At 38.4% G+C, this 25,719-nt stretch overlaps 1 protein-coding gene across 3 annotated transcripts in view; it reads right to left on the bottom strand.

Moving 5' to 3' along the window:
* DENND2C (DENN domain containing 2C) overlaps positions 1-25,719 on the bottom strand; it is an 82,835-nt gene that overhangs the window by 29,585 nt on the left and 27,531 nt on the right. For 2 of the 3 annotated variants that reach the window (XM_082685014.1, XM_082685015.1), the window contains 5 exons: positions 8,042-9,055; positions 6,943-7,079; positions 6,011-6,123; positions 5,205-5,375; positions 804-900 (listed from right to left, as the gene is read on the bottom strand). In XM_082685014.1, coding sequence (XP_082541140.1) covers positions 804-900; positions 5,205-5,375; positions 6,011-6,123; positions 6,943-7,079; positions 8,042-8,865 — 1,342 coding nt within the window. In that variant the 5' untranslated portion in view covers positions 8,866-9,055. The remainder of the gene's footprint in view (positions 1-803; positions 901-5,204; positions 5,376-6,010; positions 6,124-6,942; positions 7,080-8,041; positions 9,056-25,719) is intronic. The other variant, XM_082685013.1, reaches the window with a different exon arrangement.

Here is a 25,719-nt window from a genome sequence, read left to right as displayed (position 1 = left end):
AGACTCTCTGCTCAGCGGGGAGCCTGCTTCCCCCTCTCTCTCTGCCTGCTTTTCTGCCTACTTGCGATCTCTCTTTCTCTCTCTCGCTCGATCGCTCGCTGTCAAATAAATAAAGAAATAATTTTTAAAAATCTTAAAAAAAAAAAGACAATGTAAATTTTCTCTAGGCATCTGACAGATAAAACTACTGAGCTGAGTAGATGATTATCAGTTGAGCACCACACACCTGTAGTCTATATATATCTAATATGCTCATTTCTCCACTAAAAAGTTAATATTGATAAATGACTATAAATCAAAGTAGGATTACAAAATAATGATACATTCTGCCTATGAAGATTAGTCTTTTTTTTTTTTTTAAAGAGAAAATCAGTGTTACTGGCTTCTAATATTTATAAACTTATTTAATTTGTTTACGTTGTTATTACTTGCCACAGAACTAAATAAAAGAGATTTGAGGAAGAATAGAAATAATCCCTTATCCTAAAGAAGTTATATTGAGGGCCACTTGGGTGGCTCAGTTGGTTGGACACCTGCCTTCAGCTTGGGTTGGGGTCCTGGGGTCCTGGGATCGAACCCTGCATCGGACTCCCTGCTCTGTGGGAAGCCTGCTTCTCCCTCTCCCACTCCCCCTGTTTGCTGTCTCTCTCTCTCTGTCAAATAAATAAACAAAATCTTTAAAAAAAAGTTATATTGAAGTAGGGTAGGAAACTACACCAAAAATTATAATCACATAGACATTAAGTTATGTGATTTTCCCCTCAAATCCTGACAGCTCTGGACATCGGGAACAATTTTCTTACCTTTTGAGGGAGGTACATCTTTTCCAGTATACGGCTGTAACTTTACCCTCTTTTTCCCTCTCTTAGATTCAAATATGTCAGCGATTTTCAATACAAGCTGAAAAAAGATTTAAAAAGTACAAGTTAAAACCAACACCAGCTTGTTCTTTTTTTTTTTTTTTTTTTTTTTAAAGATTTCATTTTTAAGTGATCTCTACACTTACCTTGGGGCTGGTACTCACAACCCCAGATCAAGAATTGTACATTCCACTGACTGAACCAGTCAGTGCCCCTACTTTTTCTTTTTAAAGATTCAATACAAAGTTCTGATGATATTAATTAGTGATTCTCATTCAGAGAAAGATCCATTTTTATACATAAAACCCTTCACATTTTAAAAATTTTGAAACTAAAGTGATCTTTATTAAGATGATATGTAGTTCTAACACAAAGTCCATACAACATGGGTAAGAGGAGAAGGAAAGGGTATGTCATTTCCAGCAGAATCCAGCACAGGCTCTTAGAGACATTCCTTGTCACTCTATGTCACAATATGCAAGAAATCTGCCTATTGCATTCTACTTGTTGACCAAGCCTTCCCTATTGCCCAGAGTAGGAAGAAGAATACTCATTCCACTTGGAAGTCAGTTATTTCTGTTCCCTGGAATTCTTTGCAAAAGAAAATAATCATGTTGACAAAGTTTTTGTCAAAGCAAATACTCTCTTTGCTACTGGGAGCACTAATATTATAATTTATTTTAGAAACATCCTAAAAATAGGAGGCTCTCAAATATACTTTAGTATAAAAAGCAGGTTCCACTTAGTAAGCATTACTTGGAATTTTTTTCTTTGCTGCCGTGTAAGAGAAAGACAGACATGCACACAGAGTAGGTTTAAAAAAAAAAAGGAAAGATGTGTCAACAAAACTCAAATAAAAAAATCTTTTTTAAAAGAGAGAAAAAAATCAAGCTGATGAACAGTCACTTTTAAAAGGAGGAATTTGGGGTATCTGGCTGGCTCAGTCGGTAGAGCCTGTGTTTGAGCCCCACCGTGGGCGTAGAGATTGCTTAGGTAAATACACTTAAAAAAGAAATGAAAGAAGGAATTCATTAGTTTTCCATGCATATTTCTCTTTCTTTCTTAAAATTCCAAGCTTTTCTTTAATCATTAATCCTGATTTAACATATTTAACGCCCAGAATTACAACTGTTAGCAACATAAGAACCAACAAATTTGCTTGAGAAAAATGTTCCTGTTTTCTTTTTTGTCCTTGTTTCTCTAGCAATCCTGGCAATCCACAGGCAGTGAATCAGCCCAGAGCAAGAAAAATAACATGTGAGAAACATGTGCTTCCAATATGCAGATTATTCCCACATTTCTGGATGAGTTTATTCTTTTAAAGATTTTATAGCTGCCATTCAAGTGAAAAATTACCAGTGTTCTTAAATATTACCATTATTAAAAAAAATAAGGGAATTCAACATAAAAAGATATTGTTAGGGGCTATAGGAAAGACATATGAGAGGAAACATGTATTTTGGAGACATACCCAAATAGTGTAATTATTTCTTTTTTTAAAGATTGACTTATGTACTTATATTAGAGAGAAAAAGCATGTTCTCTAGGGGTGAAATGGGAGGGAGAGGGAGAGAGAATCTTAAACTGATGCCATGCTGAGCGCAGAGCCTGACATGTGGCTCAATCTTATGACCCTGAGAGCATGACCCAAGCTGAAACCAAGAGTCAGACACTTAACTGACTGTGCCACCCAGGCACCCCTAAAAATAGTGTAATTAGTAATCAGTATTTGAAAAGTATACTCAAAAGGAGCCTCAAATATTATAAAGGAAAGGGAACTGTCTGTTCTCGAAACAGGAGATAAAGTAATAAAATTGTAATTTTGCTTATGAGTTAGGAAGAGGAGCCTACGTTTATCTTCCAGTAAATACTGTAGGGTACAGCAGGAAGTATTATATTCTTCCAACGAAATGATAGAAACCATACTGCTATATACAGTTGACACAAATAATATGAGACCTTGGGAAATCTACTCTAGGAAACAATCCCACACAGGCTTTCACAGTAGGGAAAGAAAGGAAGGGTGGGGAAGAGGCATATGGACTACATCAGTGATTTTCAAACCATGAAACCGGTTTTCCTTCCTGGATAGTTCTAGTCATCAAAGGGGAAGTAAATGAAAACTGCTTTCCTCATGGAATGCTATGGCTGAAGATACTAAAAAGTCAAAATTTTGTATTGCAAACAGAACATCCTAAAAGGATTTAATCCAAGGAGGGTCGCTAATAGTTTATTCCTGCCTGGTCATCAAGGATTCATCACCACATTCCCCCCACTCACTTCTCCAAAGGCCTTTGAGGAAATAACCAGAAAAGGAAAAGCTGGATCACATCACCCAAGTTAGGAAGAGAAAGAGCTTTGACTACTCGGGGATCCACAGTACCTAAAACACTGAGGCATGATATTAAAAGCACTGCAAATTTCCATTGGTCTCACTGAAATCTACAATCCATTACTCCCAAATATTTGTTAATGTCATTCCAAGAATCATGCCTTTTTTTTTTTAATGATTTTATTTATTTATTTGACACAGAGAGAGAGGGAACACAAGCAGGGGGAGTGAGAGAGGGAGAAGCAGGTGCCTCGCTGAGTAGGCACCCCAATGCGGGGCTCTATCCCAGGACCCTGGGATCATCACCTGAGCTGAAGGCAGACGCTTAACGACTAAGCCACCCAGGTGCCCCCGAGAATCACGTCTTAAATGCAGTCCCTTCTGTGTTTGTACTCTCGCCCCTGTGAACACATTATCTGTTGTCTCTGGGCCATGCAGGAGGCTGCTTTGTTGTGCCGGCATGACAGATCAGAGGACAGAACTACTCTAGAAAGCCTAGCCATTCTTTAAACGTCAGATTCTTACATATTCCTCACCATATGCAGGAGAGTAAACAGCTGAAGAGGTTTGCTTTTTTTTTCTTTCACTGAGAGAGATGTGTTTGGTGCTTTTTTAGAACCGTGTGTCTTTAACTGTTCACATAATAAAGAGGGAGGGGCAGGAAATAGATCAGAAGAATTAAAGTATTGTGGAACAGAATATTTCCCAAGGAACCGATCAGCAGTTACTAAACCAAAAAACAGCTGGGACTTTTGTTTAATGTTAAAATCAGGTACAAAAACTGCGTGCCAAATGAATACATGCAGTTCATTCAGATGGGATTAAGGGAAGGAATACTATTTAAGTGATCTGATTTTTTTTTCATTTCTGCAGAGTTATCCTGAAGACGTTCTAAATTATAGAACAAAGTAACAAAGAATTTAAAAATATTTTCATGCACTTTCTTAAGGGTCTCTCCTTAAAAAAATATATATCTGTTTATAAATAATCCCAATTTCTTCATTTTGGTCCTAATAGCTCTGTCTGAGATGGTTTAGATTTACTGCCTTTTCTCCCTTGAGAGAAAAATAATTTATTTAATGTAATTGCTGATAATTTCTATTCCCAAGCAAGAGTCAGATTTCTTTCTTCTTCCCCCAAATGGAAATTTTTGTCCAAAATTAAAGGCATATACTTTGTGATTACTGAAAATCTGTAAACTCAGGCATAAAAGTGTTCACTTCAGCAACTAAATGAGTGAGTGAAAATAACAGCACTGGGGCGCCTGGGTGGCTCAGTCGGTTAAGCGTCTGCCTTTGGTTCAGGTTATGATCCCAGGGTCTTGGGATGGAGCCCCATGCCTGGCTCCCTGCTCCGCAGGGAGTCTGTTTCTCTCTCTCCCTCTGCCTCTTTCCGGCTTGTGCACTCTCTCTCTCTTAAATAAATAAATAAAATCTTAAAAAAAAAAAAAAAGAAAGAAAAGAATAACACTGAAGCCAGCTTAACAGAATGTCCTCTTACATGAGATTCTAGTGCTTCCTTGAAACAGACAGCTGATTTTAATGAGAACTAAGGTAACTGAAGTGAAACCTTCCATCTAAAATCAATTTTCCAAATCCATAAAAAAGCCCTGGCAAAAGGCACTCATGCATTCTTCTTGCATGAGCAAAAACCTAAACTTTAAGGCTGCTTTCCAAATCTTCTCATTCCAGTAGATCAGTCCTTTTTTTTTTTTTTAATTAAGATTTTATTTATTTATTTAACACAGAGAGAGCGATCACAAGTAGGCAGAGAGACAGGCAGAGAGAGAGGGGGAAGCAGGCTCCTGGCTGAGCAGAGCCCAATGTAGGGCTCAATCCCAAGACGCCGAGATCATGACCTGAGCTGAAGGCAGAGGCTTAACCCACTGAGCCACCCAGCTGCCCCTCCAGTAGATCAGTTCTAACCTATTATTCATTTCAGTCTAAAGTGTATTTATTCTCATTTATGGAAATGAAGTAAGAGTCAAAGAATGAAAGTACTAGAGTCCTTACCCTTGGAAGATTTTTCCTCTTCCTGTTTGCAACTTCTCCAGCTCGGAAAAGCTTCCATTCAGTTAAAGTGACAGGCAAAGTGGTATCCTTTGTGAGCTTTGACCGTAAATAAGCTTGGGAGCTCTTCAGTTCCATAGTCTTCCGGTTGAGGAAATGTGGTTTGGGAGGAAGCTAAAACAGGAGAAGATGTATTGGTAAGGGTAAGATCATGTAGGGAATGGCAGACAATGTGTCAAAGTCAAGTTATCTCAGAAAACCACGTCTTTTGTCTTTAAAGTCACCTCAGTTGAGGATATCAGAATTTCTTTTTCCCTATTTGTAAAGTCATTTATCAGGTTTCTAATCCAATGTTCTACAAAGATGTCATCACATGTCCAGAAAACAACAACTCAGAGTCCTCATTAACTCAAGGCAGTCTTTGCCCGCCAGGGTGACGAATGCTTTCAGGGAAAAGTCAGGTAATTTAGGGCACAGACTGCTGTGGGACTAATAGGGAGCTGTGGTAACTACAGTGAAACGAAAAGCTAGTAGCTTGTCTAAAGGTGTGCATAATCTCATATTTTTGAAGTGCTAGTAAGTGAACAGAAACCCCAAAACGAAAGAAAATAAAAAGTTGTGTGCTGCCCCCCACAACCCCACAAAGAACACAAAAACCACCACTACCAACAAGACCCATATTTCAGTGCCTCTTCATCTTGGCCTTAGTTAAACCACTTTAACATTTTTTGGGGATCACAAACAAGAATCTTGGGTTTTCTTAGGTTAATTACATATAATGTTTTCTCATACTGATCCTTTGGTTTTACCTTTGGTGTTCTGAAAGCACTTTTTGGGGGTGGTAGCTTCCAAGCTGAAGGGGATCTCCACATGGGTAAAGGGTGCACTGGAATGTCTTCATAGGGATTTTCTTTGGCGGGATCTTGAAAAATAATGGGAAAACAAAGTTTAGAGAAACACAGTTACATGGAAACAAAGGGACTACAGCTAGGAGGAGAAATAAAGAACTATGTTCGGCTCCCTAGTCTATATTGCTGGCCCTTTAAGCTTGAAAACCACTCAGGCATCCCACCAAGCTAAAAGAATTCTCAAAATACTATATATTATAAACATCTACTTCTGAACTCAGCAGTCCACTAAACTGGCTACAAAAACCATTCAAAAATAAAAGAATTTTGGGACGCCTGGGTGGCTCAGTTGGTTGGAAGACTGCCTTCGGCTCAGGTCATGATCCCGGAGTCCCGTGATCGAGTCCCGCATCAGGCTCCCAGCTCCATGGGGAGTCTGCTTTGCTCTCTGACCTTCTCCTCGCTCATGCTCTCTCTGTCTCTCTCTCAAATAAATAAATAAAATCTTAAAAAAAAAATAAAAAAATAAAAGAATTTATATGACAAAAGTTTCCATATTTAAAAGAAACAGTGGGACGCCTGGGTGGCTCAGTTGTTAAGCTTGTCTGCCTTTGGCTCAGGTCATGATCCCAGGTCATGGGATCGAGCCCTGCATCAGGTTCTCTGCTCTGTGGCAGGAAGCCTGCTTCTCCCTCTCCCACTCTCTCTGCTTGTGTTCCCTCTCTCCCTGTGTCTCTCTCTGTCAAATAAATTTATAAAATCTTTAAAAAAAAAATAAAAGAAACAGCTACAGCAACATACGCTTGATTATAAAAGAAAATACCATCCTACAGTTAAGGGCCCCACCAAGTACATACTCATTAAATTTAACTGCAAAGTTTGTGGACACGTACATATTATATCCTCATAGATATTGTCCTCCGACTGTGTGTAATAAAGTGCTGAGCCGGAATTTCTTCCAAGTTCTTCATGAATCTTCTGTGAGCTCCGATTTCGAAAGTGCTGAATATCCTCAAATTCAAAGGATTTCCTTAAGAAAGGAGATATGTTTTAAAGTTATATTGTTTTAAAACTCTAGTGTTCTTGGGGCATCTGGGTGGCTCAGTTGGTTAAGCCTCTGCCTTCGGCTCAGGTCATGATCCCAGAGTCCTGGGATCGAGCCCTACACTGGGCTCTCTGCTCAGCTGGGAGCCTGCTTCCTCCTCTATCTCTGCCTGCCTCTCTGTCTACTTGAAATCTCTGTCTGTTAAATACATAAATTTAAAAAAATCTTTAAAAAATGGGGAGCCTGGGTGGCTTAGTGGGTTAAAGCCTCTGCCTTCGGCTCAGGTCATGGTCTCAGGGTCCTGGGATCGAGCCGGCATAGGGCTTTCTGCTCAGCGGGGAGCCTGCTTCCCTTCCTCTCTCTCTGCCTGCCTCTCTGCCTGCTTGTGATTTGTCTGTCAAATAAATAAATAAAATCTTTAAAAAAAAATCTTTAAAATATAAATAAATGAAACGCTAGTGTTCTTTAAATTGGTATGCTAGAAATCAGTAAGTAAAGGACTTGCATGCAAAATTACAAAGGTGTTTTATCATATACCTAAGAATAATAAACTAGGCTGATACCTTATATACGCCATGAGAAAACTGGAGGTCTTTGGCCAACTACATTCACGTTCTTTATTGCATAACTTTATAAAATTCACTCTGATGAAAAGTGAAGCCAAGACCAGCATGTCCTAAATGAAGCAGAAGAACGTACTTACTTCCCTACACATTCTTACATGATACAAAATGCAAGTTTTCCCGATGTTCTTATGTCCGCAAATTGTCTTAGGTATAATTTCCTTTTGTAGGTACTTTTCCCTTGGGTTAATCAACATCTGTAAAAATCAAACTAGGCATGTAACCCAGGCAGGGAAATGAAAATGGCTTTGAAAAGAGAAAAGCAGCTCAGCAGCTCTGTAAGGGCAATCCTTAGAAATCATTACGGAGCAAATAAAAACACACCTTTTAGATCTCCCTCTAATTTTTCTGCTGTATTTCTTTGGTTCAGGTTCCTGAGAAGAGGCCAAAGAAGCCTCTGTGCAGGAATTATTTTCACAGTATTTTTTGTCACAGTTTCTTTCCTTAGATGGCATAACACCGGATTCAGATAAATATCTGAATGTCCTGCGAGGTTTGGGCAAAGGATTTATAGAAGGTCCGCATTCTTGTCCCTCGGGTTCAGAGTAAATATTTTCTAAGCTCTTGGTTATTCCACATGAACTATCCAGAACTCTGAAATTTTCTTTTTCTGAAGAGTCACAGCGTTCTAAAGCGAAATTTAAGACTTTATCTGGGGGGAGTGCTTCTATTTTCTTCCACAGTATCTGGGAGGTATAGAAGTTTCCCGGAGGTAAGGAACTCTCTGGATCCAGAACAACCCCTTTCCAGCTTTCAATCTGTTTGACCCTAGAACACACCCAGCTGGATTCTGATTCATTTCTCAAGAGGTGTGGGTCATCACATCCACACTGCCCGCCTTCGTCCTCAGTTTGATCGGGGCTGTTAGCATCTTCATTAACGTCTAGACCAACACTTCGAGAGTTGGTTATATCCAACTTCTTGCTCTTGGCCTCAGCAACAGGACTTTTCTTAAGAAGAATCTCTTGATGGCAGTTAGTATATCTCACTCCAAAGTCCTTCGGATGCCACTTCTCTGGATTAGATATACCGTTAGCTCTTCCTTCCCACTGAGAAATTTTTTGTTTGATATTTTTGCAGTGGCTTCTTGACAGTGTCTGAACAGCAGAACGAGAAAAACCGGCATCCATGTTCCCAGTTGGGTGCATGACAGAGTACGGATTTTACTGAGGCTCCATTGTAAGTAACTGTGAAATACCGCACTCTTTATCCTGTCACTTAGTATCCAAACAATTCCAGCATTTTCCTTTCATCTTTAACCTGGAAATCTCTTTTTAAAAAGAAAAATCTTGATTACTGATCCTGTGGAAAACGGCTGCAACTTTATGTTGAATATTCCTATTAAAAAGAGATAATCATATGTTAACACAGTTTTATAATTTCCTAAAGTCCACTAAAACACTGCCTATCTCTCCCTAAACAATTCATTTACACTGCATGTGTAAAAATATACTTGTCATCCACTAAATCATTCAACTCCATAAAGGCATTCCTAAGATGGTGCTAGAACACAGAGAAAATAACTACCTTGTGATATTTCTCAAATTGTCAGCTTTAATGTTCTGCCGTATTTAATTTCCTTAAGTTACATAGAAGGAGGTTTTATAAGAGATTACATATAGTAGTATACAATATTACTTTGTAAAATCAATTCCTTATGAAAACTTCTCTTAACAAAACAAGAACCATCAGAGTATTATAAAAAGCATACATATATAGAAATACCTCCCAAATAACTAATAAGTTTATGCATACACCCAGAGAAAGATCCAGTTAGTCTGGAAACACATCAATACCTAATTTCTTCCTCCTCTTCTGTGTTGGGAGATAATACTAGCCCTTATTTCAACATACCTTTATTTCAACTTTCCTATTTTGCAGCACAGGACTCCATACACACAGTGCTAACGACAAGTCAATGTGCCATCAACTATCAGTTGCTTTGCTTTAAAATATCCTAACTTTATTTTGTCACCCACTGAACTTTTGCACATTGCAGCCACCACACCCTTGACCCAAATCGGCAAAAATACTTGCAGGCACTGTCACAGTCCTTCCTTTCACAGACAGGCTTCACTCATTTAGGCCCATAAATGTTTCCTCAAATGTAAAACTTGGCATAGAACTTTTCTTATCAACTGAGTAAAGACCTGATCTCAAGTTCTACTGTATACTGGTTATAAATAGCAACTGATTCAAAACTTCCTGAGGCAGGGGTCATCCTTCCTTGAGCTTTGTCTGTGGGGCCTTGATTAACAGGCAGGAAAATATCTTGGCCCAGCTCTGTCAGGGCAGCTGACCAAAACTGATACACAATTCACACGCAAAATTTATTCTAGGTGGGACAATTGCTAATCAGGGCTTCCATCAACTTTCCTTTCAAACATGCCCACAAGCTTGTAGGAAAATCAGCTTGGCCTGCAAATAGACTCTGATGAGGACTGAATGAAAAAAAAAAAAATCATTCTAGATAACCTTAAGATATTAAACTAATGTGGGTGGAAAAAAACAAACCCTAAGCCCTGAAATACCAAAGCTGTTGTCGCAGAACTCTTTCTTTTTTTGGCTGCTGCCACCGCCACCACAGTCCCCAGCCCTTGCTGTGCGTGACCTGCCCACACCATCTGGGGCCCAGGCCCAGAACTGTCCATAAAGACTAATGCGTACAATGTGAAGGCCCAATCAGCCACCGCTCACTATTAAACTGAAAATCATTTTGTCACTTCTGATTTTATAGAGTAGTCTTAAGGATTTTAGGGTGTGCTTGAGACTCACGTTTTCCTCACAACAGACATGGTCTATTGTGAAAATCTGCATCTAACTTTTGACTTCTCCAAAATTTAATTACCAACAGCCTACAGATGGCAGGAAGAAGCCTTACCCATAACATTAACAGCTGATTAACACATATTTTGTATGTTACACATATTATATGCTGTATTCTTTTTTAAATATACTGTATTCTTATAAAAAAAAAAACAGGGAAAATATTAAGGAAAATCTTAAGGAAGAGAAAATATATTTACAGTGCTGTCCTGTATTTATCGCAAAATATCTACCTAGAAGTGAACCTGCACAATTCAAACCTGTGTCATTCACGGGTCAACTGTATTTTTCTCTCTCCTAGGAGCCTAGTAGAGGTTTTCAGTAGTCTTTGTCAATGTTTTCTTTACCTTTCTTTGTTAATATGTGAATGTATGTAATGTATGAATGACTGCAAGGTACGAATGGATCAAACTGGGAAGAAAGATCAAATTTGCTAGGGCTAAAAAAATTTAAGGGCCAAAGAATTTTTTTTTTTTTAAGATTTTTATTTATTTATTTGACAGAGAGATACAGAGAGAGCACAAGTAGAGCAGCAGGCAGAGGGAAAGGGAGAAGCAGACCCTGAGCAGGGAACTCGATGTAGGGTTTGATCCCAGGACCCTGGGATCATGACCTGAGCTGAAGGCAGTGGCTTAACTGACTGAGCCGCCCAGAGACCGCAGGAACAAAGAAATTTTTAACTTGAAGATCACGAGCAACAAACGCTAGATTTATGGACTTCACACACTATTATGAATGATGTGTATTGATGGTGTTTCAGTGGCAATCAGGTAGCAGAGGAACCTAAGACACTCCTAACAGACGCGGGCATTATAAACAAATGCTACTTGCTCCTAAACATACGTACTGATACATGGCAACTTTCAAAATATGGACAAATGATTTCAAAAACAAAAAAGTTTTAATGCATTCTAACTAGACAGGTATCTACCTAGACAGTACCAAGAATTTACCTTTGTATCTGACTTCACAGTTCCAATTTTTGACAGATTAAACTCTTTATAATGTGGCTTGTCTATTCTCATATACAAGTTCTCTGATTCTGTCCCCTCCAAAAAATAAGAATCACTCCCCAAACCAAGAGGCATCTCATGTCTGACTTAAACCGAATTGAATTCGGAGTCAGCTTCCTCCCCAGCACCCCTCTGCGTGGCTCTCCTGCTCCGTGTGCTCCTTTATACCCCTCCCCCCTCACATCCCCAGTTCCTTGCGCTGACCTCCACTACCAGAAACACTCCAAGCCCCAAGTGCTGGCCCAGTTTTCAAGTCCTAGATCTCTCCACAGCTTCATCTTTTGGAAAACTCCCTCAGGCCAACTCACACATTTATCCCTAGAGATTACTTCCTCAAGTTCGCTGCAATGGTTCTAACAAAAACAGAGACTGAGAAAATATGACAACTTCAACAATTTTTAGGATTTTTTTTTCTTATTACCACGAAATGAGTCAGACTTCCCTCCCAGTAAAGATGACTAAGGCAGCAGGCAGGACTCACAACTTCAAGAGGAGGGAGAGCACTCAATCACCATAATGGGTATCTCAACAGAAGAAACAGCGACAGAACAAAAGATGTACAAATATGAAAAATCAAGCATGGTTTTAGAAGCATAATAAAATACCATGCTTGGAATAAAGGGTACGAATCAAACTTTTTTTTCCATTATTCTTTGCTCCCAAATAGGTGATCCTTCATCAGGTTCCCCCCCCCCCCCGCCTTTTTTTTTTTTTTTTAAGATTTTATCCATTTATTTGACAGAGATCACAAGTAGGCAGAGAGGCAAGTGGGGTGGGAGGGTGGGAAGCAGGCTCCCTACTGAGCAGAGAGCCCGATGTGGGGCTCGATCCCCGGGCCCTGGGATCATGACCTGAGCTGAAGGCAGAGGCTTTAAACCACTGAGCCACCCAGGCACCCCTAGGTCTTCTTGTATTTATTTATTTATTTATTTAGAGGATTTACTTACTTTCTATTTTTTTTTAAGATTTTATTTATTTGACAGAGAGAGATCACTAGTAGGCAGAGAGGCAAGCAGAGAGAGAGAGAGGGAGAGATTGGGGGAAGCAGGCTCCCTGCCTAGCAGAGAGCCCGATGTGGGACTCTATCCCAGGACCCTGAGATCATGACCTGAGCTGAAGGCAGAGGCTTAACCCACTGAGCCACCCAGGTAGCTCCTTGAGGATTTACTTTCATCCAAGAAACCCATCAGCTATACTTTATCAGCTTAAAATGTAATGTATAATATAACTTATCATATACAGGATTCTGTGTTCTTAACATATTAAAAAGAAACCAATTTGAGTCCATTCAGGTAAGTGAAATTCTCTGGAAAAGAGAATACTGATGCTCTGTTTTACTAACTCAAGCCTTACATGGGAAAGCTTCTCACTTCAAATCCTTTAAAACATTTTATTTGATCAAACATAAATATCTGACAAAATAGGAAGAATCTGGATCATTCTGAAAGTTGATTTAAAAACTGATGTAAGAGTATACTTTTAATGACTGATCTACTTTAGACAGACAAAGAGAGAGGGCAGTTGTGTGAGTGTGGGGGCAGGGACAGAAGGAGAAACTCTTCCACCAGACTCCCGCTGAGCACAGAGCCCAACAGGGGGTGCAATGGGGAGGGTTAGGGAATGTGGGGTAGGGGTGAGGGCTCAATCTCACAACCCATGAGTTCAAGACCTGAGCTGAAACCAAGTCTAAGCTCAACCAAATGAGCCACCCAGGCGCCCTGAGGATATGCTCTTAAATGATTAATATTTTTATGTGAATTTTACCTCAATTAGAAAATGATGAAAGGGGCGCCTGGGTGGCTCAGCGGGTTAAAGCCTCTGCCTTCTGCTCAGATAATGATCCCAGGGTCCTGGGATCGAGTTCCGCATTAAGCCTTCTGCTCAGCAGGGAGCCTGCTTCTTCCTCTCTCTCTGCCTGCTTCTCTGCCTACTTGTGATCTCTATCTGTCAAATAAATAAACAAATATTAAGATTTTATTTATTTGTCAGAAAGAGAAAGAGAGTACAAGCAGGTGGAGAGGAAGGCAGAGGGAGAAGCAAATGCCTTGCTGAGCAAAGAGCCCAATGTGGGACTCGATCCTAGGAACCTGGGATCATGACCTAAGCCGAAAGTAGCTGCTTAACTGACTGAGAGACCCAGGTGTCCTGAATTTGTGAGAAATTTAAATGAATTTAAAAGTTCATATTCCGGGGCGCCTAGGTGGCTCAGTGGGTTAAAGCCTCTGCTTTCGGTTCAGGTCATGATCCCAGGGTCCTGGGATCAAGCCACACATCGGACTCTCTGCTCAGTGGAGAGCCTACTTCCCTTCCTCTCTCTCTGCCTGCCTCTCTGTGTGCTTGTAATCTCTGTCTGTCAAATCAATGAATAAAACGAAAAAAAAGAAAGAAAGAAAGAAAAGAAAGAAAAATGATGAAAGGGACAAGAAAGACTCTTACCACCGGCCACAAAAGTCATTGAACTAGACTTGCTTTCCCAGCATAACTACAAAACCAGACTTACAGATTAAATAAAATAAATGCTTTTGATATTGGATAACAGACAACACAGGACTGTAACCTCTCAATGAAGAAAAACAAATGAGGCAGGCACTATGTTGGCTCAGTTTTCACCTTGGAGGCGCTTTCCAGAAAATAGCACAGAACATGATACGGTTGCTGAGTTACAGATAAATGGATCAGAGTTTGGAGGGGCTAGGAAACATGGCATTTTCGGGGCCCCATATCAGATAGGAGGGAACAACACAGAAAAAGCTCCAGAAATCTATGTAGGATCCCTGGAGTCTTGGTTTAAATACTAAGCTGCTAAGGCACAGGGTAACACTGCTGGAAACAAATTACTGGGGAAAGAACAACTATAGGGGACCTGGAAGCTGATTAATACCCAGAGTTCACAAAGGGCTGGGAAATGTCCAACTTCCAATGATCTATAGAGGAGCAGACTTATTGAACACCCAGGCAATTCAGTAAGGACGTTAGGAGGGCATGGCTTGTCTGCAGGGCTAAATTAGCCCTACAATAAAGACTACTTTAGAACTACCCTAACAAAGCTTTTTTTTTTTTTTAATTTATTTGACAGACAGAGATCACAAGTAGGCAGAGAGGCAGGCAGAGAGGGAAGGAAGCAGGCTTCCCGCTGAGCAGAGAGCCCGACACAGGGCTTGATCCCAGGACCCTGGGATCATGACCTGAGCTGAAAGCAGAGGCTTTAACCCACTGAGCCACTCAGGCGCCCCCTAACAAAGCTTTTGAAAGGTCTTAAAAGCGGGAGGCTCAGACAGTTAGGCATCTACCTTTAGCTCAGGTCATGATCCCAGGGTCCTGGGATCAAATCCTACAGTGGGCTCCCTGCTCAGCAGAGACCCTGCTTCTCCCTTTCCTTCTGCCTGCTGCTCTGCCTACTTGTGCTCTCTATCTCTGTGTCAAATAAATAAATAATCTTTAAAACCAAACAAACAAACCCACAAATTCAAAGATGAAGTTATCAGAATTTCAAGATGTCTGCAACAGAGCATAAAGCCCCACAAGGGCCCTTTTGAGTGCAGGACCCTGTATAGCTACACTGATTGTCTGCCCATGAAGCTGGCACTGTCTACACTATATTGTGGAATTTATAGCAATGTGGGAATAAAATGTAAGAAGAGTACAAAGGAGGGAAAGGAAAATGGAAAGATATATATAAATTTCTTACTTTATGCATAAAGTAGTACATTTTTTTTAAGATTTTATTTTTAAGTAATCTCTATATCCAATATGAGACTCAAACACACAACGTGAAGATCAAGAGTTGCATGTTCCTGGGACGCCTGGGTGGCTCAAGTTGGTTAAGCGGCTGCCTTCGGCTCAGGTCATGATCCCAGCGTCCTGTAATCGAGTCCCACATTGGGCTCCTTGCTCCGCAGGGAGCCTGCTTCTCCCTCTGCCACTCTGTCTGCTTGTGCTTGCTCTCTCTCTCTCTCTCTCTCTCTCTGACAAATAAATAAATAAAATCTTAAAAAAAAAAAAGAGTTGCATGTTCCTCTGGCTGAGGCAGCCAGGAGCCCATGTAGTACATTATCTGAAGGGGAAAGATTAAAGTTGTATGCTGTGAACTCTAAAGCAATCACTTTAGAATCGAATTCTAAAAAAATACTCAGTGCAGAAAAAGACAGGGGTGGCAGTGAGGAGGAAAAACCGCAAGAACCACCACCACCACCACCACCAAAAAACCCCAAAAAAACCAAAAAATCAAAAAAAAAAAAAAAAACCAACCCAAACAGAAACAGAAAATTAATAGCAAGACTACACTTAAATCTAACCATACTAATTATTATGTTAACTGAAAATGAGCTAAATTCTAAATAAAAGGCAAAGATGATCATACTTGATTAAAAAACAAAAAAACAAGACCTAACTCTGCACTTCTTTAAGAACTGCATTTTGAATTTCAAGACACTTCTGTTACAATAAAGAGGTTAGGCCAAGAAATAGTAGCAGAGATAAAGAGATAAAGACATTTCAAACAAAAATGGAAACAATTCGTCAATAAGACTGAATAATCCTTCCCCCCCTTTTTTTTTAGATTTTATTTGTTTATTTGACAGAGACACAGCAAGAGAGGGAACACAAGCATGGGGAGTGGCAGAGGGAAAAGCAGGCTTTCTGACTAGTAAGAAGCCCAATGCGGGCTCAATCCCCTGGGATCATGACCTGAGCTGAAGACAAACACTTAATGACTGAGCCACCCAAGTGCCCCCAAGATTGAATAATCCTAAATGTTCATGTACATCATAACACAGTTTCAAAATGTAAGAAGCAAAAAATGTAGAGCCAAAAGGACAAATGGACATATCTGTAATTTTACTGAGGATTTCATTACTCTTCATGAGTAATAGCCCCATTGACAGAAAATCAGGAAATAGATAAAAGACTTGAATACCACCATTAATCAACTTGACCTAAGTGACATTTTAGAACACTGCACCCAACAACAATAGAACATATATTCAAGCATACATGGAATATTAACCAGTAAACCATATGTTGGACAATAAAATAAAACTTAATGAATTTTAAATGACTGAAGTCATCCTGAGAATGATTCTCTAACACACAATGGAACTTAATTAAAAATAAATAATCAAAAGATATCTGGAAAATGCCAAGATATTTGGAAATGCTTATGTTATAAAAAGAAAAAGTTTGGAAACACTGTATCTTGCTGTTTTAAGTTAAAACACATTGTATTCCATTAAGTTTCAAGTCATCACTTTATTTTTTTAAAGTTTAAAAAATTTTTTTATTTATTTGACAGAGATCACAAGTACACAGAGAAGCGGGCAGAGAGAGAGAGAGAGAGAGAGAGGAGGAAGCAGGCTCCCTGCTGAGCAGAGAGCCCTAAATGAGCCTCATTTCATAATCCCACTGGGATTATAACCTGAGCCGAAGGCAGAGGCTTTAACCCACTGAGCCACCCAGGTGCCCCTCAAGTCATCATTTTAAATTATACTCCAGATTAATGCTCTACATTCACATCTGTCTAAATTATCCTACTGCCCATCCTGCAATGTACCATCCTTTTCAATATTACATGCTTCTAAATCCTATAGTGAAATTTGAATGTCATTATTCCACTTATATCTGAAAAAAAAAATCCCAAAGATTTAAGGTTGTTTCTTAAGAAGGAATAAAAAGTAAATTAAACTCAAAGCAAGTAGAAGAAAATAGTAAGATGTAAATATTCATGAAATAACAACCACCGAACAACAAAGAAATCAATAAACATAAAAAGTTATTTGAGATGTCAATAAATTGATAAACATCTAAGTGGGCTGAACAAAGAAAAAAAGAAGAAAAGGCACAAATTAAAAGTATGAGGAATGAAAAAGGGGTCATTACCTACAGATCTTTCATAAAAGGATATAAAGAATGAATATGAATAAATTTGTTGTAGTAAATTTGACAACTTAAATGAGATGGACAAATTCCTTGAAAGATATAAATTGCCAAAACAGACACAAGAAGATACAGGAATTCTGAGTGTCTCTATTTTTTTTAATTAAAATTTTAATTGAAAGCCTTACATTTAAAAAACTCCAGGTCCACACAGCTTCACTTGTTAATCTTATTAAACATTCACTTGTTAATTTTATTAAACATTCAAAGACATAATACTAATCTTATACAAACTCTTCCAGAGAACAGAAGAGGAAACATTTTTAACTCATTTTGTAAGACCAACATTACCCTGTTGGAAAACCAAAGACACTACAAGGGAAGAAAAATATAGAACAGAACTCATGAACTCATGTGAAGGTCCTTTCAAAACATCAGCGAATAAAAGTCATAAATAAACACAAAAAATACTGAGTCATGACTAAGTAGAGTTATAAGAGAATGCAAAGTTGCTTTAAAATAAAAAAATCTTTATATTTATGAGATAAAGAAAAAAGTCCCCTTGTAATTATCTTAGTAGATGCAATAAAGCATTTGAAAAAATTTCACACTTATTCATAATTGGGGGAAAAAACCTTCTAGCAAATCAGAAATTGAATTTCCACAATCTGATAAATGGCAACTTTGAAAAAACCAAGGTAATATTATACTAAGTGGTAAAAGATTTGACACCTTTCCCTTAAGACTGGGAAAAGGCAAAGATATCTTCTTTCACTGCTTTTATTCAATACTCTTATTTCATTTATATAGGGAAAGTGCCCTTTCGGCTCTGACACACTGAGGAACAAGGTCGTGAAAAAGAGGAGGACTTGGTGTGGTGCTGCCATTGATCCTGGGTCCCTACACCTTTTACAGAACTCCCTACAGTGCTACATTGGGACAGACCATCTAGTGGTTCACAACCTATGTGGTCTGTAGTAGCCACTATGAAAAGGGCTTAGGGAAGAATTTGTCATTTTCAGTGGAAAACAAGTAGTAGTTACTGATTATGATAACTGTGTACTCTGGATTTGGATTTGCAGCACCTTTTTTTTTTTTTAATAGTAAGACACCAGCTGCTTAAGAAATAAGGATGTTTTAATTAATCCATTAAACAGATGTGAAAAGGAACATTTAAGAGGTTCAATCTCTTTGAAAAATGAGTCAAACTCTTGAATTCAGCATAATATGTTTGTAAATAAACTTATGGCATAAAAAAGAGAAAAGAAAGAAAACGGAAAAGAAATTAAACAAGATTGTATATGTAGAAAGTCCTAAGAGGGGCGCCTGGGTGACTCAGTGGTTTAAAGCCTCTGCCTTTGGCTCAGATCATGATCCCAGGGTCCTGGGATCGAGACCCACATTGGGCTCTCTGCTCAGCAGGGAGCCTGCTTCCACCGTCTCCCTCCGCCTGCCTCTCTGCCTACTTGTGATCTCTGTCTGTCAAATAAATAAATAAAATCTTAAAAAAAAAACAAAACAGAAATTCCTAAGAAATTTACAGTAACAAGCTACTAAAATTCATCAGGGAATTTAGCAAGGTCTCAGGATACATGATCAATATGTAAGAGAGAAATTGTACTTATACATACACGGAATAAATAATTGGAATGTGAAATGTAAAATAACATAAAAAGTTGCATAAAAATCATGAAATGCTTAGGGGTACAAAACTTGTACACTGAAAATACAAGATATTGCTAAGAAAAAAAATTAAAGAGCTACTAAATAAACAGAGATCCATCACATTAATGAACAAGAAGATTAAATTTTGTTAAGACATCAAATTCTCTCAAAATTGAGCTGTAGATTCAACGCAGTCCTAATCAAAATCACAGTAGGCTTTGTTGCAGAAATTGACAAGCTGATTCTTAAATTTATCTGGAAATGCAAAGGACCTCAAATAGCCTAAAACTTTTTTAAAAATAAGAAAGTTGAAGAACATATACTATTGATTTCAACACTGTAAAGCTACAATAATCAAGACAATGTGTATTAGTGAAAACAGAAGCAAATGGATCAACAGATCAGTACAGAGTCTAGAAAGAGACCGACACTTAATATAGTCAATAGACTTCCACAAAGCTGGGGGAAAATAATCTTTCCAATAGATTGCTTTGGAACAAATGGATATTTACAGGGAAAAAAAATTCGCCTTGACCATTACACAGCATTTACAAAAGTTAACTTGAAATATATCATAAGCCTAAACCCAACAAATAAAACTATAAACCTCCTAGAAGAAAAATAGACAAAAAAAATTTTTAGAGAAGGAAAATATTTTTTCTTTTCTTTTCTTTCTTTCTTTCTTGTTTTTTTTTTTTTTAAGATTTTATTTATTTATTTGGACAGAGAGAAAATCACAAGTCGGCGAAGAGGAAGGCAGCGGGAGAGGGAGAAGCAGGCACCCCGCTGAGCAAGATGCCTGATGTGAGGCTCGATCCCAGGACCCTGAGATCATGACCTGAGCTGAAGGAAGAGGCTTAACCCACTGAGCCACCAAGGTACCCTAAGGAAAAGATTTCTTAGGACATAAAAAGCACAAACCCACAGAAGGAAGAAATTAAGATCTTGCACTCTTCTAAGTATGTTTTAAAAATGAAACAGCAAGCCACAAAGAGGCAGAGAATATTCAAACTACATATATCTGACAAGCATTTAAATCCACAACATATAAATATTACAAATGAATAAGGCAAACAATATAATTAAAATATGCATCAGATGTGATCTTTTTACAAAAGATTTTATTAGTAGCCAGTTAGTAAAATAAAGTACCTGAAAAGTGGTACACTATCATTAGTCATTAAAGACATGCAAATTAAAACCCAAGATACCACTACATACCCACTAGAATGGTTAAAATGTGAAAGGATACTAAGTATGGGAGTACCTGGAACTCTCAAACACTGTGCCGTTGTAACATGGTACACACTTTGGAAAACAGTTTGGCAGTTTCCTATAAAATTAAACATATGATTGCCGTATGAAGGAGCAATTTCACTTGTAGGTATTTCATGTGAAAGAAAAATGCTATGTTCACACACATACTTCTACATAAATATATTCACAGCATCTTTATTCAGAACAGCCCAAATTAGAAACAGCCTAAAGGACATCGACAAGCGAATACATAAACCAAGTGTAATATATTCATGCAACAGGATATTCCTCAGCAATGAAAAAGAACAAAACCCACCATATGCACAATGCAGACATCTCCCAAAAACATCCATAAACAAAAAAGTACATAAAGTATGATTCCATTTATATGAAATTAAAGAACAGCCAAAATTAATCTATAATGAAAGAAAGCAGATCTGTAGCTGTCTAGGGCCAGGAGGGTGAGAACTAACCTCAAAAGAGTATGAGGGAACTTTTGGGGGTGATGAAAATATATCTTGATTGGGATGGCAGTTACAAGGGCGTATACATTTGTCAAAACTAACCAACCATACACTTAAAATGGGTGGATTTTATTGAACAAAGTTATATCCTGGGGCAGCAGGCCAGCTCAGTCGGTAGAGCATCCAACTCTAGATCTTGGGGTGGTGAGTTTAAGCCCCATTCTTTCTCTTTTCCTTTTAAGACCTTAACTACACATATGTTAGATGATTTAATATTATTCCACAGGTTACTTGTGCTCTGTTCATTTATTTTCTTTCACCTTTTTTTTTCTTTCTCTGTTTCAGTTTAGATAAATTCTACTGACCTGTTTTCAAGTTCATTAAACATTCTACAGGTCAAAGTCCAATCTGATTTTAAGTCCATCTAATAATTCTTATTTCAGATATTGTATTTTTCAGCTTCAAATTTTCTATCCAGTTCTTCTAACACTTCCATTCCTCTTCTGAAATACTCCATATTTTCACCCATTTATTTTTTTCCTGCATATTATTTAATTTATTTATAATAATCTTAAAGCCCTTGTTGGTTATGCCAACAACTGTGTCACCTTTAGGTTTCCTTTTATTGACTCTTTTTTCTCTTCATTATGGCTCACATTTTATTTTCTTCTAGTGTCTTGTAATTTTAATTTATGTATGTATGTATTTAAGTAATCTCTACCCCCACTATGGGGTCAAACTCACAATCCCAAAATCAAGAATCACATGCTCTTCCCACTGAGCCAGCCAATCACCCCTACTACCTTGTAATTTTTAATCATATTCGCGACACTGCCTATAAAAGAAGAGTAGAAGAAAAGATAAACTAGATACACTTTGTGTTTGTTTTTCTTTATATATTTCTGAGATTATAAACATTCCTCTCTCTGATAATTAGATTGAGAGGCTGATCATTCAGATTCCTCATCGAGTCAAGTTGAGCTGAAGCTGGGTAGCAGGTCTTACTACATGGAATTCACCTGGTTTTAGCCCCATCTCTAACCTCCTGAGTGGCTGCTACCTTTTAAATACTGTTAGTATTTGAGATGGACTAAGGATGGGTACAGTTTCAATTATTTTTGGTTCAATTCTGGATTCAGCCCTGGCAGGATATCACTGCACAAATATGTGGGACTATAAAACTTCTTTGTGCTTCTCATACCGCCTGCAATGCTGCTGTCTTAGTAAAAACTGAAACAGCAGATAATTATTGGGCCAAGTGGTTTGTTTTTGCATGTGGGATTCTTCCAGATTCCAATCTACTCTCCAATTCCAATTTTAGTATGTGTGCTGCCGAAGCAGCACCACATTCTAATTCCAACAGTCCACACTGTGAACTAAGACTTGGCAGATTTTTCCCTTTCCTCTGGGAAGCCTCACCAGCTATGCCGGGGCTACTTGTATCCAGACTATATTCTTATCCTCAGGTATGGAAGTTGTTATGGCTCTTTGCTCACTTATAAAGGAATTCACTTTGGAATTCAGTTCACCAAAATCCCCCCCCCCACACACACTATTCACTAGCCCCAGAGAAATGCATGATTTTTATTTTGTCCAGGATTCTCTTGTTACTATGGGAACAAATGTTTTTCAAGTCCTACATCCTAACTGGAAGAGGAAGAATCTTAAAATGTTTTTAATGAAATAGAACAGTGAACAATAATATTAATCAGAATACCCTGCATGAAGGTAAGGGTAAGTATTGCTTCAAAATGTTTGTTTCACGGTTGTGTGTGTGTGTGTGTAATGGATTGTACATGTATTTATTATGGTGCAGTGTGGTCAAAAAACTCGGAAAGTCTGTCTAGAGTCATGGGAATCCACGTCAATGCAAGGCAAAGAGTTCAGAGAAAGGATATCAGGACATGGATCTTTATTTTTTTTTATTTTTTTTTTAAAGATTTTATTTATTTATTTGTCAGAGAGAGAGCGAGCGAGAGTGAGCACAGGCAGACAGAGTGGAAGGCAGAGTCAGAGGGAGAAGCAGGCTCCCTGCGGAGCAAGGAGCCCGATGTGGGACTCAATCCCAGGACTCTGGATCATGACCTGAGCCGAAGGCAGCTGCTTAACCAACTGAGCCACCCAGGCGTCCCAAGGACATGGATCTTTAAAGATAATTGTCTACTGCTAGCTGAATTTCAGGCACTGAAACACAGAAAAATACAGCCTTTTGCATATGAACACAGAACTAAGTATGTCCTTGAAAAATACATGAAGCATCAAGTGTCACAATAGGCAACTGTGAGAGAAGAATAAAATACATCCAGATATTTTAATAACAAACAATCTTTGGTTTTTATTAAAGCCAGTTCAATGTGCTGCTTACTGACTGCTATTGTTAGATTAAGAACGCAAAGAAATATTCTGGAGACACAATGTGCTCCGTTTATATTTGGCTTCTTTAATAAAAATATTTTAAAATTTCTTTTTTTGGAAGGGAAAGAGATAAGAAGATTCTCTGAATGTAAGAAAGTTATTCCTAAGTAAACAGAATAAATCATCTTTAACTCAGCATCAATGAAACAAGCCATAGAAAAGGCATGTGTAGGAGTTGCTCAGTTGGTTAAGTGTCTGCCTTTGGTTCAGGTAATGATCCCAGGGTCCTGGGATCGAGCCTCACGTTGGGCTCCCTGCTCAGTGGGGAGCTTGTTTCTCCCTCTCTCCCTCCCCCGACTCAAGCTCACTCTTACTCTATCTCAAATAAATAAACACAATCTTTAAAAAAAAGACATGGGGCATCTGGATGGCTCAGTGGGTTAAAGCTTCTGCCTTCGGCTCAGGTCATGATCTCAGGGTCCTGGGATTGAGCCCTGCGTTGGAGACTCTGCTCAGCAGGGAGCCAGCTTCACCCTGTCTCTCTGCCTGCCTCTCCGCCTACTTGTGACTTCTCTCTCCGTGTCAAATAAATTTTTAAAAATCTAAAAAAAAATAAAAAATAAAAAAATTTTTAAAAAGCACATTATAAAACATAGGTACAGACCACAGTATTTATAAGGGAGGCATTATGGTACAGGATACAAACAGTGTAGGCTTTGGGGCCGGACACCTGGATTCAAATCTTCTGCAACTTACTTGGTAGTGGGCCTTGTACTCTTAACCAATGCAAGCCTTACTCCATAACAAGGTGATAACACACAACAATAGAGTTATTAGAAGGATCAAATGAAATAATATATAAAGTCTCTCGTATAACGTAAGTGACCAAGAATAGTTATGACATTACTGCTACAACTTATTTAAATATTATATGTATTTTTATATGTAATATGTATATGTAATATCCCTAGTACAACAACCTCAACTTATGTACTTACCATTCTTCTTCTAGAACTACCATAATATAGCCTCCTCTATGACCTACCTGCCTCTACTATCAACTCCCTTCCAATACTGTTGCCAAAGTGATATTTCTAAAAGTTAGATATGATCAAATCACAAGCCAGTTAAAACTTTTGGTGGGTTCTGGTGCTTCATAATCTACCAAAGTGGTTGTCAAAACTTACTCCAAAGGACAAGGGACTTCCAAGAACTGAACTGAGATAGGACATAAAAATTGGACAATACCCCCCCCCCACGAGTTTGCAGAAATAAGTTACATTAGTAGGTATTATTTACTCAGTATTAGGTTTTCTCCTCCACAAGCCTATCTTTCAACATTTGACCCCTGCTACTGTTCGTGGTGTTTGCTAGTCAATGCCAACAAAATGGCAAAATAAACACATGGTCAACAAAAATTAATGAAAAAAATTGGGATAAGCCAGTCATGAAGTTTTAAAGCTTTATAAAAATGTCATAGATACATATATGTGCGCTCTTATAGTGCATACATAAAATATGGTCATAAATTTGCTACTCGAATAGTTTTTGGTTTAAGGATAAAAGTAAACACGTAGATATTTCATGGTGTCCAGAGACAAGATAAAGTCCATACTCCTCTCTATGATATAGATGATCTTTCACGCTCTCTTTCCAGCTTGATTCCTGCCATTTGCCTTGCTTACATGCTAAGAACATCAAGAACACTCCAAGAACATCAAATAATTTACATCCGCCAGTGGTTTAGAGCTAGAGTTCAAATATCGCCAGACTTGGTTCTTGGCTGTGTAACCTCAAATTATGTAATCCTTCTAAGCCTGCTTCCTTATCTATAGAATGATCATATTATTACAGATAACACTTACTGAGTGTTACTATAAATCTATAAATCAGGCATAATTTTACTCACTTTACCAATATTAACTCATCTCATGCTTGTAATAATCCATGAGATATAAATACTGTCATTATCCTCATTTTGAAGAAGAGAAAACAGAGCACAAAGAGGTTAAGTATAACTGATACAGGTCTTGGTACTCTCTGCCACAAAAGACACAGGTATATATTCTATAAGGTTGTTGTAAGGATTAGATATGAAATGATGTTAAAAAAAAACTATTTAAGACAATTGCTGGCATATAGTAACTGCTCAGTAAATGACAGCTATCCGGTTGTCTGGATGGCTCTGTCAATTAAGCGTCTGACTCTTGATCTCAGCTCAGGTCTTGATCTCAGGGTCGTGAGTTCAAGCCCTGCTGCCTTGGGCTTCACACTGGGTGTGGAGCCTACTTAACAGAAACATGATAGCTACTAATTACTTCCTGAACACACAATATACTTTCAAGACCCTTTCAAAGTTTTACTGTGAAACCTTCCTTAGACCTTGACCTGGAGTTAATCACTCCCGAGTGCTCCCATTACGCCCCTTAGTATTCTGTAATCCTCTTCCAAAGTTAAATTCCTCTAAGAACAAAAAACTTCTGCATACATTTTCCATAACCTCAATAATCTTAATGTTCTAGAGTCGTTCTTGCTGGGGATACTTAGAAAA

This window comes from Mustela nivalis (assembly GCF_964662115.1).
Source record: "Mustela nivalis genome assembly, chromosome: 10".
Lineage (NCBI taxonomy): Eukaryota > Metazoa > Chordata > Mammalia > Carnivora > Mustelidae > Mustela > Mustela nivalis.
This window is presented reverse-complemented; position numbering and strand designations above follow the sequence as displayed.